The 12,491-nt window shown below is 66.4% G+C and overlaps 3 protein-coding genes across 18 annotated transcripts in view; 1 reads left to right on the top strand and 2 right to left on the bottom strand.

The window, feature by feature from the left end:
• Nucleotides 1–3,585, top strand: part of RBFOX3 (RNA binding fox-1 homolog 3) — a 134,261-nt gene extending 130,676 nt beyond the window's left edge. For 6 of the 14 annotated variants that reach the window (XM_038156999.1, XM_038157000.1, XM_038157001.1 and 3 more), the window contains exons 13-15: nt 398–459; nt 746–824; nt 1,596–2,244. In XM_038156999.1, coding sequence (XP_038012927.1) covers nt 398–459; nt 746–824; nt 1,596–1,640 — 186 coding nt within the window. In that variant the 3' untranslated portion in view covers nt 1,641–2,244. The other 8 variants (XM_038157007.1, XM_038157010.1, XM_038157009.1 and 5 more) reach the window with 4 other exon arrangements.
• Nucleotides 3,482–8,681, bottom strand: ENGASE (endo-beta-N-acetylglucosaminidase). Of its 2 annotated transcripts, XM_038156992.1 has the most exons (14): nt 8,511–8,681; nt 8,262–8,332; nt 7,961–8,162; nt 7,517–7,665; nt 7,270–7,427; nt 7,009–7,157; nt 6,701–6,866; nt 6,285–6,388; nt 5,939–6,047; nt 5,665–5,837; nt 5,293–5,447; nt 5,111–5,213; nt 4,905–5,019; nt 3,482–4,797 (listed from the first exon to the last, which is right to left on the bottom strand). In XM_038156992.1, the coding sequence occupies exons 1-14, from the start codon at nt 8,621–8,623 to the stop codon at nt 4,393–4,395; spliced, it is 2,172 nt and encodes a 723-aa protein (XP_038012920.1). In that variant the 5' UTR covers nt 8,624–8,681; the 3' UTR covers nt 3,482–4,392. The 2 variants fall into 2 exon arrangements, with proteins under 2 accessions (XP_038012920.1, XP_038012919.1); XM_038156991.1 differs by lacking the exon at nt 8,511–8,681 and having other exon boundaries at nt 8,262–8,492.
• A 1,203-nt stretch (nt 8,682–9,884) lies between these two features.
• On the bottom strand, nt 9,885–12,338 carry C1QTNF1 (C1q and TNF related 1). 2 transcript variants are annotated; one of them, XM_038157013.1, is made up of 4 exons: nt 12,200–12,338; nt 11,814–11,964; nt 11,565–11,707; nt 9,885–11,219 (listed from the first exon to the last, which is right to left on the bottom strand). In XM_038157013.1, exons 2-4 carry the CDS (start codon nt 11,948–11,950, stop codon nt 10,669–10,671), a joined length of 831 nt encoding a protein of 276 aa, XP_038012941.1. In that variant the 5' UTR covers nt 11,951–11,964; nt 12,200–12,338; the 3' UTR covers nt 9,885–10,668. The 2 variants fall into 2 exon arrangements, with proteins under 2 accessions (XP_038012941.1, XP_038012942.1); XM_038157014.1 differs by having other exon boundaries at nt 11,814–11,984; nt 12,200–12,337.
• Between the last annotated feature and the right edge of the window lie 153 nt (nt 12,339–12,491).

Below are 12,491 nucleotides of genomic sequence, written 5' to 3' on the forward strand. Positions count from 1 at the left end.
CACACAGATCCTGTGCCCAGTCCTGTGGCCCTGCCAGCCCCGGCAGGGCTGGTACCACACGGGATTTACGGCCCCAGTTCCTCACACCCGCGTTTAACCTCCGTGTCTGAGGAGCCAGCGGCGATATTTCAGGCGGGCACTGAAGGATTTATCTAACGTGACACCTCATTAAAGCGAGCGGGGAGGTGACAGTCTCTTCTCTGGAAATTTAATTTTTTAAGGTTAATGTTTGTGAAAGCCCCTGGGGAATGGTAATGAGGCTGTTGCCTGCCCGGTGGCGCTGGCACCAGCCCCCTGTGGGCCCCACGCTTCTCCGGGCAGTGCCGTGGGGCACCAGCTGCCCCCAACCCCGCGCCCCCCGTGGGTGCAGCCCCTTGACCAGCGTCTCTCCCTGCAGGGGGGCTATGCTGCCTACAGGTACGCCCAGCCCGCAGCAGCAGCGGCCGCGTACAGCGACAGGTGAGCACCGGGCGTCGCACCTGGGGGAGCCCCGTGTCCCCCCTGCACGGCCCACTGTGACACCCCCCGCCTCTGAGCGCTGGGGGACAGGCCTGGCATGGGGAGGGCGTCCTGCAGACAGGGACCCCTTGCTGCCCTCACGGCTCGGCTGGAAAGGGTGGGCAGCACTGCAGGGGGAGCAGGGAGATGCCGGGGGGCTCCCAGGTGCAGCTGGGAGGGAGGGAGGGCTCGCAGGGGACACGGGAGCCCGGCTGCTGTCACTAACACCGCCGCTGTTTGCTCCTAGCTATGGCAGAGTGTACGCAGCGGCAGACCCCTACCACCACACCATCGGCCCCGCCGCCACCTACAGCATTGGCACCATGGTAAGAGCAGCCCCTCGGCCTTCCTCTGCTTCCCGGGGGGCTGCAGGCAGCCCAGGGAGGGGTCTGGCACGGCGGCCGTGGGGCCTGTGGGGCACAGGGGCTGTGGGAGGGGAGTGGCGCAGCCCCTGCCTGGCTCTGTCTGCAGGAGAGGAAACCCCCAGCCCGCACCCTGCCCCTGCTTCCCCTCACACCCCGCACCGTGCTGCCCACGCACGCCGCTTCCAGGGGCCTGGCTGTCCCCTGGGCAGGCTCCAGGACCCCTCTGTCATCCCAGCGCAGGACAGCGTCCCCAGGGCCCCGCGTGGGGCACCGCAGCCCCTCACACACCACAGCCCTTGGCCAGCTCTGACAGCATCAAAGATGAAAAACTGCGCTCGCGGCTGGGATCGCAAAGCCAGCCTGCCTTTTTCTGCCTTTTGACTCCCTGGGCAGCTGCTAGTGAGGGGCCACGGGCACGACATTCTAGGGGTGTTCAGCTCAGTGCCACAGCAGGGATGGGGGCAGCTCCCGGGCAGGCATGGCACAGCAGTGCCACACTGCAGGCACCCCCAGGGCAGCGCCCATGGCCACCACAGAGCCCGGGCAGCACTGGGCGCCCCGGCCCTGCCTGCCCCTCACATCCCAAGGACAGCAGCAATTCGGTGTCATTTGAAAGAGGAGGAGAAAAAAAAAAAAAAAAAAAAAAAAAAAAAAGAAGAGAAAAAAGGGAAGATCTAGGCTTTGGCTGTCTCTGAATACTGATTGGCTTTTTTTTCATCTTTGATGTTGCAGGCTAGTCTATACCGAGGAGGGTACAGCCGCTTCACTCCCTACTAGCAAGACAGACCCAGCCCCCCCACCACTGCCCCCGATGCTCACTAGCACCAATCCAAACCAGGCAGACAGAGCCTGGCCGAGCCTGCGGAGGAGCCGCGGGTGCTGCCCGGGTGGCCGGGGCTGGCGCCGGGCTCTGTGGGGCCGCAGCACCCCACACCCCTAGGGTTACCTCAGCCGCTCCGTCCTGCCGCCCGCCCGCCTCTCCTGCACCATCTGCCCACCCCGGGGGCCGGGGCAGGGGCCAGCCCTCGGCCCCAGCAGCGCCCCGTCCCCGCAGCCGGCTGGGGGTGCCCCCGCTGCGCTGGCCGGGCTGCAGAGGGCCTGTCCCCCCGCGGGGCAGGCGGGGGTGCTCAGCCCGCAGGGATGCTCCTGCACGGGCGCTGGGGCTCGGCGTGACGGCAGCCCCCCGAGCAGCCCCTCTGCCCCCTAGGAGAGAGAGGAGCCCTGCTTGCTGCCGGCTGTGGGGCCCGAGGAGGCTGGGGTGGGCTCGGGATCCTGGGGCGCGCTGCTCTGCGGGGCTGGGCGCGATGGGCCGGGCTGGGACGGTGCCTGTGTGACCCCGGCCACCAGCTCAGCCTGAATGCTCCAGCGAAAGACCTGCCTCTCTTGTTTCTGTTGTAGTGAACCCGTGGCTGTTTCCTTCTGGGACCAGGAAGGGCAAAAATATCCACACACACACACACACACAAAAAAAAAAAAAAAAAAAAGAACCCCAAAAGATAAAAATTAAAAGCGAAGCAACAAAAAAAAAAAAAAGAAAAGAAAAGAAAAACCGAACAAAAAAAAGAGAAACCAAGCGGCGGCAGCCAAGTGAGTCCCACCTGTCCACACACACCGAGTGAGCGAGTCCCAGAGGAGCCGCGGCAAGCACCGGCGGTCGGACGCGCCGGAGGGACCCCCAGCGCCCCGGCCCCGCAGCCCCGCAGGGAGGGAGCCGGTGCAGGCAGGCGTGAGGGTCCGCGGGGGTCCGGGGGGCCCTCCCCCGCCCAGGTGCAGCGCCTGGGCGCCACGTCTTCCTTCCCCGGTGCAGCAGCGCTGGGGGTGCCGGCAGAGCGCTGCGCCCTGCCCGGCTCGTGGGACCGGGTGACAGGGTGGGGACCTGGCTTGGTGCCACCCGGGCCCCGGCGCTGGCGGCCATCGGCGTGTCAGGTGTGCGAGGCCTCAGCTCCAGCGCGGAACTGGGGCGGCGGCGCGGATGCGGTGCTGAGGTATCGCAGGGGACGACCCTCTGCCTTTTAAAGGGAATTTTTGTTAAGAGGAGCTTGCAACTCGCTTGTGACCCCTTCCCCTTCTTCCTCCCTCCTTCCCTGACACCCGCGCTCCCGCCCTGCCTGGACCAGCCCTGACCAAAGCTGGGCCAGGCCTGCCCCAGTCCCACTCCCGCTCGCTCTGCGGCACGGGATGCGCTCGTGGCCACCCGTCCCTGCCTGAGGCAGCGGGATGCCCCAGCCCTGGGTGCGGGGTCTCGGCCGCTGCGTCCCCCGCGGGGGATCCCCCAGGCCGCGAGGCCGGGCTGCAGCCGCCGGCACGCCGGGCACGGTGCCCAGCGGCGCGGGGCACTGCGGAGCCCGTCCCGGGGCGCAGCGCCGTCCCGCGCCCTTCTGGCTCTGCCACTCCTCAAACCTCACTTTATAGTCTGCAGACGCCCCCGACGCCCCAGCGATGAGCTCCCCCTTTTCTATTCCCGGTGTACATAGCCCCGGCCCCGCTCCCTGTACAAAGCTCCGTCCATCGCTGAACTGGCTTCTCCCTTACAGCACCCCTGCGCCGCCCCGGCGTGCGGGCTGGCGCCGGCCCATCCTGTATGCTTCAAAGTGTGACCATTCTAATAAACAGTATTATTATTATTATTATTATTATTATTATTATTATTATTATTATTACAAGGATTATTATTATTATTATTATTATTGAAATTATTAATAAAGATTTCTTTCTTCAACCAGGGCGACTCAGGTTTTGACTGGTTGCGCGGGGCCGTGGTGGCTACAGTGGATCTGGCTGGGCAGGGGGCCACGGCCTGTGGGCAAGCGGGGAACCCTCGGGGCCCCCAGCCTCGCCATGGCGAGGGAGCAGGGTGCTGCATGAAGAGCCCTCTCCTGGCTGGGCCTAGCCCTTCGTTCTTCAAGCCATCAGGTAATACGTTCCTGAGCCTCAGGAGCAGCAGCTCCGCTGCTGGCATTGGTGTCCCTGGCAGAGCCTGCATGGTTTGGGGACAGGGCTTGGGACCCCACTGCAGGAGCGCTCGGCTGCTCCTGCCTGCTAATTGCTTGCTCACCAGACTGTGAGAAAATAATTGCTGCTATAAATCTTCTCTCCTCCTCGCAGGGTGCTGAGGGGAGGCAGCGCAGGCTGGTGGCACCGGGCTGGGGCCACGTTAATGAGCACAGCGGTCACCCAGGCTGGGCTGCTGCAGAGCCCGTGCCGGCAGCTCCCCACCCGGCTGAGCCCTGAGGGGGCTGTGCCCCTTGGGGTCTTAGGGCCGTATCCCCAGCCTGTGGGCAGACGGCCTGAGGCAGCGAGGGCTGCAGGAGCTGCTGGGGCTCTCAGGGGAGGTGTTGCAGTCTGGGGTCACACGTGTTGGGGGTCAGCACCCAGTGGGCCCCACAGTGAGGGCTGAGCACAACCACAGGGCTGGGAGGAAAGTGACTCGGCAGCCCCGGGTGATGAAATGCAGCCTCCCTCTGTGTCCCCCGCCCACACCCCACCCGCCACACGCAGGAGACACGGCACGGGCTGCACCACAGTTGCTTTAATGCCCATCTGAGCTGGTGCCGCTGCCTGGTGCCGAATAGACCAGCACGAGGCGGCCCCAGCGCTCGGGGTCCACAGGCAGCTCGTCCCGCAGAACGGGCTCCACCAGCAGCTCCAGCCGGCAGGACTGCGCGGGCGCCGGCCGCGGCACCGGCAGCCCCACGGCCCGGAACAGGCAGCCCTGCGCCAGCCCCAGCACCTGCGGCGCCGTCTGGCCCAGGCGGCACCGGGCGCCCTGGCTCAGCACGCGGAACCAGCGGGCACGGCCGGGCGGGAAGGACCAGCGCAGGGTGAGGCTGAGCGACAGCTGCCCGGGCTCGGCGCCCTCCTGCCACCAGAGCTGCGAGGCCGTCACGCCGTGCACCTGCGGCGGGGCGGCCGCCACGCTGGCCGTGTCCAGCACCTGCGAGGGAACCGCGGCGCTGTCAGGGTCAGGGCAGGCACCCCCCACCTTCCGGAACAAGGGGGGCACGGGGCAGGGGTCCCCAGCAAGCGGCGGCAGGCACTCACCCGGACCTCCCCGAGGAGGCAGGTGAAGGATGTCTCCTGTGGGCTGGGCTGCTGGCGGGACACAATCAGGGAGAGGTCTCGTAGGCTGCAGTCCTGCAGCTCCAGCTCATAGCACCTGAGAGGGAAGAGGCAGAGCAGGAATGGTTCCAGGGAGCCCTGGCGGCCCGTGCCTGCCTGGGGACACAGGAGGAAGGCAGGGCACTCACCGGCTGGTCCAGCCATAGGAGCCACGGTGGCAGGCGGCGAGCAGCTTGGCGAGGCCGGGCGGCGGTGCCGGGAGGAACCGGGGGTGGTACCGGCCGTTGGGCTCTGCCGAGGGAGCTGGGTCAGGGGTGAGGGACTGCAGCAGGTGCTCACTGCAGAGAGTGCGGGGGGACAGGGTTCTCACCGGGCAGGGAGGTGGGGTTGCCCTCAAAGCAGGTCCCTGAGTCCCAGGTGGTGACCTCCAGTGCCACTGTGAAGTCATCGGGCTGTGGGCCCTCCAGCTTGTAGCGCAGGGTCAGGAAGAGCTTAGGGGGGGCTGGCATCTGCAAAGAGAAGAGGCTGATGACCCCAAATCCACCCAGAGAGAGACAGAGACAGAGACAGAGACAGAGAGACAAAAAGAAGGTGCATCGTGTTAGGTGAGCAGTGTGGGCAGAGCCTGGGCACACTCGCCACAAGGCCCGGAGCCACACAGCTCGGGCCGTGCAGGCCGTGTCAGGCTGACACGGTGCCAGCCCGGCGCTGAGGAGGGGAAAAGGGCTTCGCCCCAACTCACCGGACAGCCACGCGCTCCTCGCCGGGGGGAATGGTCCCCTGCAGCTGCAGGGAGCTGCCCCCACACCAGGCATCCTGCAGGCAGCAGCTGGTGCTCAGCGTGCCCTGCTGCTCCGGGTACAGTGGCTGGATGTCCTGCGCACTCAGGTCGTACCAGGGCCCAGACTCTTCATCCTACAGCACAGGGAGAGCTGAGCTGGGGGAGCCAAGAGCAGGCACCTCCCTGCCCAGCCCAGCCCAGTCTGACCAGAACAGAGCTGTCACCCTGCACCCACCTTCCCGTCCAGAAATGTGCTGCTGCCCATGCCCAGGCTGAAGGAGGTGGTGAGGGGCAGCGTGCAAATGCTGTGCGTGGGCAGGTACTCTGCCAGCGAGCCCCAGAACCTGGAGGCAAAGTTGGGTGTCAGGGCAGAGACCCCGGTTATGGTCACTGCCCTGCACGGCCTCAGGTATCACCTCAGCTGGGGCAGGAAGGGGCCAGCTGCTCCTGGTCAGCAGCCATGGTGTTCTGACAGCCACAGTGTCCCTGTAGCTGTGTCCCACTGCCCCACAGCCTTCCTGAGCCAGGGCACTCCTCACCCCGTTCCTCCCCCAGCACCCGCCCTGCTGAGCTGCCCTCACCTGTTCTCGTTCTGCAGGAAGTTTTCCTTGCCCAGGTGCTCATAGACCCAGCCAGGAGCGAAGATGGCTGCAGAGAGGCCATACTGGCGGATCAGGCGCAGGGACTGCGGAAACGAGCAGTGAGCAGCATGGGCCAGGCCAGGTAGCCACCTTGTCCCCCGTCCTGTCCCCGCTCCCCCCAGGTTCCACTGGCCCCACGGTGGGGCAGGACACCAGAGGGATGTGCTGCCTGATCTCCCTCTCCTGGGAGGGCAGCACTGGGATTTTTCACGCGTGGCCAGCACTCTGGGATCCCTCACTCCTCTCCAGGTTAGCAGCCCAACACAGCACAGCCCAGCAGGGCCCTCAGTGGGAGCTCAGAGCCCTGCACCGGGGAGGTCCAGGGTCCCATTCTGACCCAGCCCTGTCACACCCACCTTGTCAGTGTCAAAGCCACCACCAATCACATCCCCACGGGCAAAGACATCAACGCCGACATAGACGTCGTTTAGGCGCGGACCAGCCAGCCTCTGCGTGCGCTCCAGCTGCTCCTCCTTCCAGTTGTAGTTGGTGAACAGCCCGTCACAGGCATCAAAGAACATCCTGGGGACAAGGGTCATAGCGGCAGATTCTGAGGTCACACGTGGCCTCACCAAGGGCCGTGCAGGTTGTGCCTGACTGCCGCCACTCTGGGTTTGGGGTGGGCTCATGCCCCCCCGCCCGGGGACAGGTTTGCCAGCCTCACCTATTCTGATCGTTCAGCTCGTTCTGCCACCTCAGCGTGCCATCCTTCAGCACGCTGTCATACCAGATCACCAGCCCTCCCGGCACGGCGCTGTGCACCCGCGCCGTCAGGTCCCGCAGGAAGAGGGGCAGGTTCCCCACGGCTGCCGGCTGCCAGGAGAGAGAGAGACACGGGTGGGCGAGGGCAGGGGGCTCCCCACGGGGACAGGGGGCAGGGGGCTCCCCACGGAAGCAGCACGGAGGCAGGGCCAGCGGGACTCACGCTCAGCGTGTTCTCTATGTTGATGAGCCAGCCGTCGAAGCGGTAGTGCTGGGCGATGCGGGCCAGCTGCTCGGCCACGGCGCCGTACGCCTCCTCCCCGCCCGCCAGGAACGCCTCGCACAGCTTCTCCCCGTCCGTCCACTCCGTGATGAATGTGCCTGCGCAGGCAGCCAGGGCAGCGTCAGCCGCACGTCCCGGTGGATCCACCCCAGTGCCGGGGCTGCCCCGGGCTCAGCCCTGCCCCTACCCAGCACAGGGACGCTGTTGCGGTGCGCCGCGTTGGTCCAGACCACGGGCGGGATGGTGACAGTGTGGTGGCTGAAGTAGACGAAGATGTCGATGTAGCGCCAGTGGTAGAAGACATAGGGGTTGCGTGTGGCCGAGCCCTGGATGAACCTGCGGAGGGAAAAGGGTTGGGCAGAGCAGGAAGGACGCTGACTGATGCTGTGGAGCTGGGTAGGAGCCTGACTCACAGCCGGGAGCTGGGCAGAGCTGTGGCACTGAGCCACCTCTGAACATCCCAGCCTGAGCAAGGCTCCCCAAGCACTGAGCCAAACACCCCATCCTCGCACACCTGCAGCTGAGCCGGCAGGAGACAGGTCAGGCAGAGACAGAACTGCCTTGGGGTTTGAGACACTGAGCTCCACTGTCACACCTCCCTTCCACCTGCCACCTTCCACCTAGCACGTACCTGTCCTCCAGGTACCCGCCACGCATGTCGTGGCACACCAGCGTCCGGGGCCTCCTGCTTTGGAGCGGGGGCTGGCGCTTGGCCAGAGGCACGGCTGACACATTGAAGTCATCGTTGCTGTTGGGCTGCCAGGCCAGCAGCTCCTCCAGGCCGGTCAAGTAGAAGCTGATGGGCTCCGTGGTCTTCGTGTCAAAGTACCTTGCTGGGAAGGATGGGGAGGCAGGACAGGGTCAGCAGCGAGCGCTGCCTGTGCAGCTCGGTCCGTGCCCATCCCAGGGTGAGCCCTCTCCCGGTGCCTCACCTGGCAGGGGCTGCGGGCGCTCGCTGATGGTGTCGTGCAGGACGGTGGTCCCCTGGATGTCCGGCTGCAAGCTGCCCCGGGAGGTGGGTGAGGGCCGGGCCGGGCCAGCACCGCGGCCAGCGCCGACCGGGCGCCGCCAGCCCGGCCGCCGGTCCCCATCACCGTCCCGGACCCCCATCCCCGTCACCGTCCCGGGCCCCATCCCGGTCCCTGTCCCGGCCGCGGCCTGGCCCCTCCGCCGCCATGCACCTCCTCCGGCGTCGCGCGGCCCGCTCCGCCTCGGCCGGCTCCTCCGCCGCGGCGCCGGGCTCGGCTCCCGTCCTCTTGCCGCGCCGCGCCGGCCCCTCCGCCGCCTCCGCCATGGCGCTGCCGCCGCCGCCGCCGCCGCCGCCGCTCTGAGCGCGCCGCCGCCGCCGCCGCCGGGCCCGGCTCTCCCGGGGGCGCGGCCCCGGAGCTCCGCCCGCCCGGCCGCACCGCCCCGCGCCCCGCCCGGCCCCGCGCCGCGCCGGACCGCGAGTGCCGGCCCGGGGAGGGTGCCCCGGGGTGGGCTGCGTGCCCTGGCTGGAAACCAGCCCACCCCGAACGGACTGCGTGTGCTGGGGAGGCTCTGTGACAGGATGGCAGCCTGTGTGCCGGCATGGCAGCCTGTGTGCCGGGATGGCAGCCTGTGTGCCAGGCAGCCTGTGTGCCGGGCAGCCTGTGCCAGGATGGCAGCCTCTGTGCCGGGATGGCAGCCTGTGTGCCGGGATGGCAGCCTGTGTGCCCCGGGATGGCAGCCTGTGTGCTGGGCAGCCTGTGTGTCAGGATGGCAGCCTGTGTGTCAGGATGGCAGCCTGTGTGCCGGGATGGCAGCCTGTGTGCCAGGCAGCCTGTGTGCCGGGCAACCTGTGCCAGGATGGCAGCCTCTGTGCCGGGATGGCAGCCTGTGTGCCGGGATGGCAGCCTGTGTGCCGGCATGCCCGTGTCCTTAGCAGGCCCTGCTGTGCGGGATGGCGTGGAGATGGTACCCGGTGCCCAGGGGCCAGCACGGCCAGGGAGCTTTGCCCATGCCATGGGACAGGGCGGGGGTCCTGGGCTGATGTCCCCACCCCAGAGCACGGCAGAGAGGGCCTGACCTGCCTCCCTTGGCCCCCACCATCCACCCACTCCCCACATGCGGGGCCAGGGCTCTATTTGAGGTCATCCTGAGTCCCCCCAGCCCTTTCCCCTCCCTCCTGCGCTTGGGGTGCTGGTTTCCAGCTGCAGTCCTGCTCAGCCCAGCCACGGACCTGCCAGTCCAGATGCTGACACGCGGCTTCACCTCAGACCTATCTCCTCTCCGTGGATGTGCCAGATAACCTGCAATCCTGACAACCCTGCCGCCCTTCCCAGCCTGTCCTGTTCCCAGGCTGACAGTTCTGTCACTGCACGCAGCTCCCGGCCCTTGGGGCACAGCTGGCCCCAGTGCAGTGCCTGGCACGGGTCCCTGGCTCTCCAGGGACAATTGGCTCTTCTCTCTCACCCCCAGCTCAGCAGCACCATGCCAGCCCTCAGCTCTAGGGGAGCCCCTGCACCCTTAGGAGCAGAACCTTGCCCTGAGTCCCCCGGAGCCTCCGCACACACAAAGCCAGAGGACACTGAGGGTGTGAGCAAGGCTGGAAATGTGAGGTGTTTAATGTGGCACGAGCAGGATGGGGGGTCAGCATGCTGGCCCATGCTGCTGCTGCATCTACACAACCACGAGGCCTGGCCAGCAGATAACCTAAGGGAAGAGGAAGTGGCTGAGGCCAAAAGCCCCACGCCCAGCGCTGCTGGTGGGGAGAGAGCCCTCCCTTCCTGAGCAGAGGCTGCGGCGAACAGCAACAGAATCTGCAGAGGGAACTGACACAACTCACTCCCCACAGGGGGACCCAGCCCCCCACTGCAGCACCCGTGCCGGGGAAGGAAGGAGGGCCCTTAGTGGTTCATTGCCTTTCTGGATGGTGCTGAGCACCTTCTGCCCTTTCTGGCCGGGGAGCACGGGCTGGTGCCAGGAGGTGAGCGCGGCACCGTGCGAGTGTCTGCGCTGCCTCGCACCAGGGCACCAGTGGTCACACTGTCCCGCTGTGCCAGCTCAGCCAGGGCCACAGGCTGAGCCTGGCAAACCCAGCTCGGGAGCAGGGACAGGCCTGAGCTCCCTGCCCACCCCAGGTGAGCAGCTGCTTCCTGGTCACCAACATGGCAGGGGCTGACAATGGCTCCAACTCTCCCAAGTGTGTCTGGTTAGCCTTGAGGTGCTGGAGTGAGGGAATTCACACTCTGGTGCAGCTGCTGGGGGTAGTGGCACTAGGGTGACTAACAGCATAAAGGGGGTGGCACTCCTGGAGTGAGAGGGACAGGGGCTCCTTGGCCACCTGGCTTGGCACAGGAGGAGCGGGGGGCCCGGTGCTCAGGGGTCCCCGCTGTACTTGATGAGGTGGCCGCTGAAGGTGATGTAGGTGTCGTACTCGTCGCTGAAGACGGCGTTCTCGCGCTCGCCCTTGTAGAGCCGCACCCAGACCTCATCCTGCTCCTTCAGCTCCAGCATGACGCTCTGGCTCTGCATGATGCTGCGGTCGCTCACCTGGGCGTAGAGGATCACCACCTCCGCCCCGTTGCGCATGATGTGCAGGTACGTCTCCTTCTGGTTCCAGGTGTGCACGTTCAGGCTGAAGTAGTAGATCCCGGGGATGTAGCAGTAAAACTTGCCCGTGAACATGTTGAAGTGGTCGTAGAGGTTGACGAACTCCGTGTCGAAGATGAGGGTCTGGTAGTAGTCGTTACTGTGCAGGGGTTTCTTGCGGCCCACGGAGAAGGCGGCGTAGTGGCTCTTGCAGCGCTCCCCCGGGGCGCCCATGCTGCCCTTCTGCCCCTTGGGCCCTGCGTGGCCCCTGCTGCCGGCCACCCCCGTCTTGCCGAACTTGCCCTGCATGCCACGCTCACCGCGGTCCCCCTTCTCTCCTGGGAGAGCAGGAGGGACAGTCGGGCTGTCAGGCAGGGGCCAGAGCTGCACCCAGCACCCTGAAAGCCCCTGAATTCCCCAGGGGTGGATGGAGGGAGCAGGCACCCAGCAGTCCTGCCCCTGCCCCTCCCCAGCTCTGATGCTGCTGCCCAGAAGGCACCAGAGCAGGGGCTGCTCACACCCCAGTGTGGCTCCTGCCCTCTGTCTGTGCAGGGCACAGGACCACCACCGGCACCACCCCAGTTTCTCATTCCCAGTCAGTGCCGGAGCTGGCACTGAGAGCCCAGCTCAGGCTGGACCTGGGGCAATGCTGGCAGCACAGCGTGGGTCCTGCCAGCCCTCACCTTTCAGGATGGTCATGTTGATCTGAGGCACGGGCTGGTACTGGGGGTAGAAGCGCTTTTCGGGTGGGGGGCAGCAGCGGACACAGCGGGGCTGTGGGGGCAGCCCCTCCTGGGCACCCTCAGCCTTCTGCTCCTGGGTGGCCCTGGCAAGGCAGAAAGCAAAGGAGCTACGGGGGGGCAGGGGCCCTCTGCGGAGCCAGGGCTGCCCTGGCCCTGCTGCAGAGCGCCCTGGCTCTGGGGTCCCCTCACCTGGCAGCGTGCTGCTGGGATGGGGCCTCACTGGGGTCTGTCCACCATCGCCGCTCAGGGATGGAGCTGGTCTGGCTCCCCACAGGGCAGGGCAGCAGGAAGATCAGCAGGACACCGTGCACCCACAGCCCCTCCATGCCTTGGCAGCGCCCTGTGAGGTGCCAGGGACAGCTGAGGGGGACAGGAATGAGGAGACTCCCAGCCCAGCCATGCCCCGAGCTGTCCTGGGACAGCACCTGTGCACTGCACAGCCCCCGGGTTCTGGCTGGGCTGCTGGGACAGTGTCACCCCAGTGAGCACCTGTGGAGACCCCCACTGGGGCAGTTAGGGGGCTCTGGGCTCATGTGCAGCCCCTGAGCCCTGGCACATGTGGCAGATGGGATTACCTCAGGAGCTGAGAGTGGAGCAGAGCAGCAGCCTCTGAGCGGGCCAAGTCCTGGACCAAGTGCTGCTGCTCCTGCTCAGCCTGGCTTCAGCTGCCTCCCATGGATGCCCAAGAGCAGCAATTTGGGATGTCAGCACCTGAAAAATTACAGAGAGCTCCAGATGCCATGGGGCAAATGTCAGGGCACAGCCCAGCCTGTGTGTGGGACCCCAGCCGGGCCCAGAGAGGACATCTGCACCCCCCTTCTGCAAGGGGCTGCGTGCCCTGGGGGCTGCTAGCCCGAGGGTTTGCAA

The sequence above is a fragment of the Motacilla alba genome, chromosome 18 (assembly GCF_015832195.1).
Source record: "Motacilla alba alba isolate MOTALB_02 chromosome 18, Motacilla_alba_V1.0_pri, whole genome shotgun sequence".
Taxonomy (NCBI): Eukaryota; Metazoa; Chordata; class Aves; order Passeriformes; family Motacillidae; genus Motacilla; species Motacilla alba.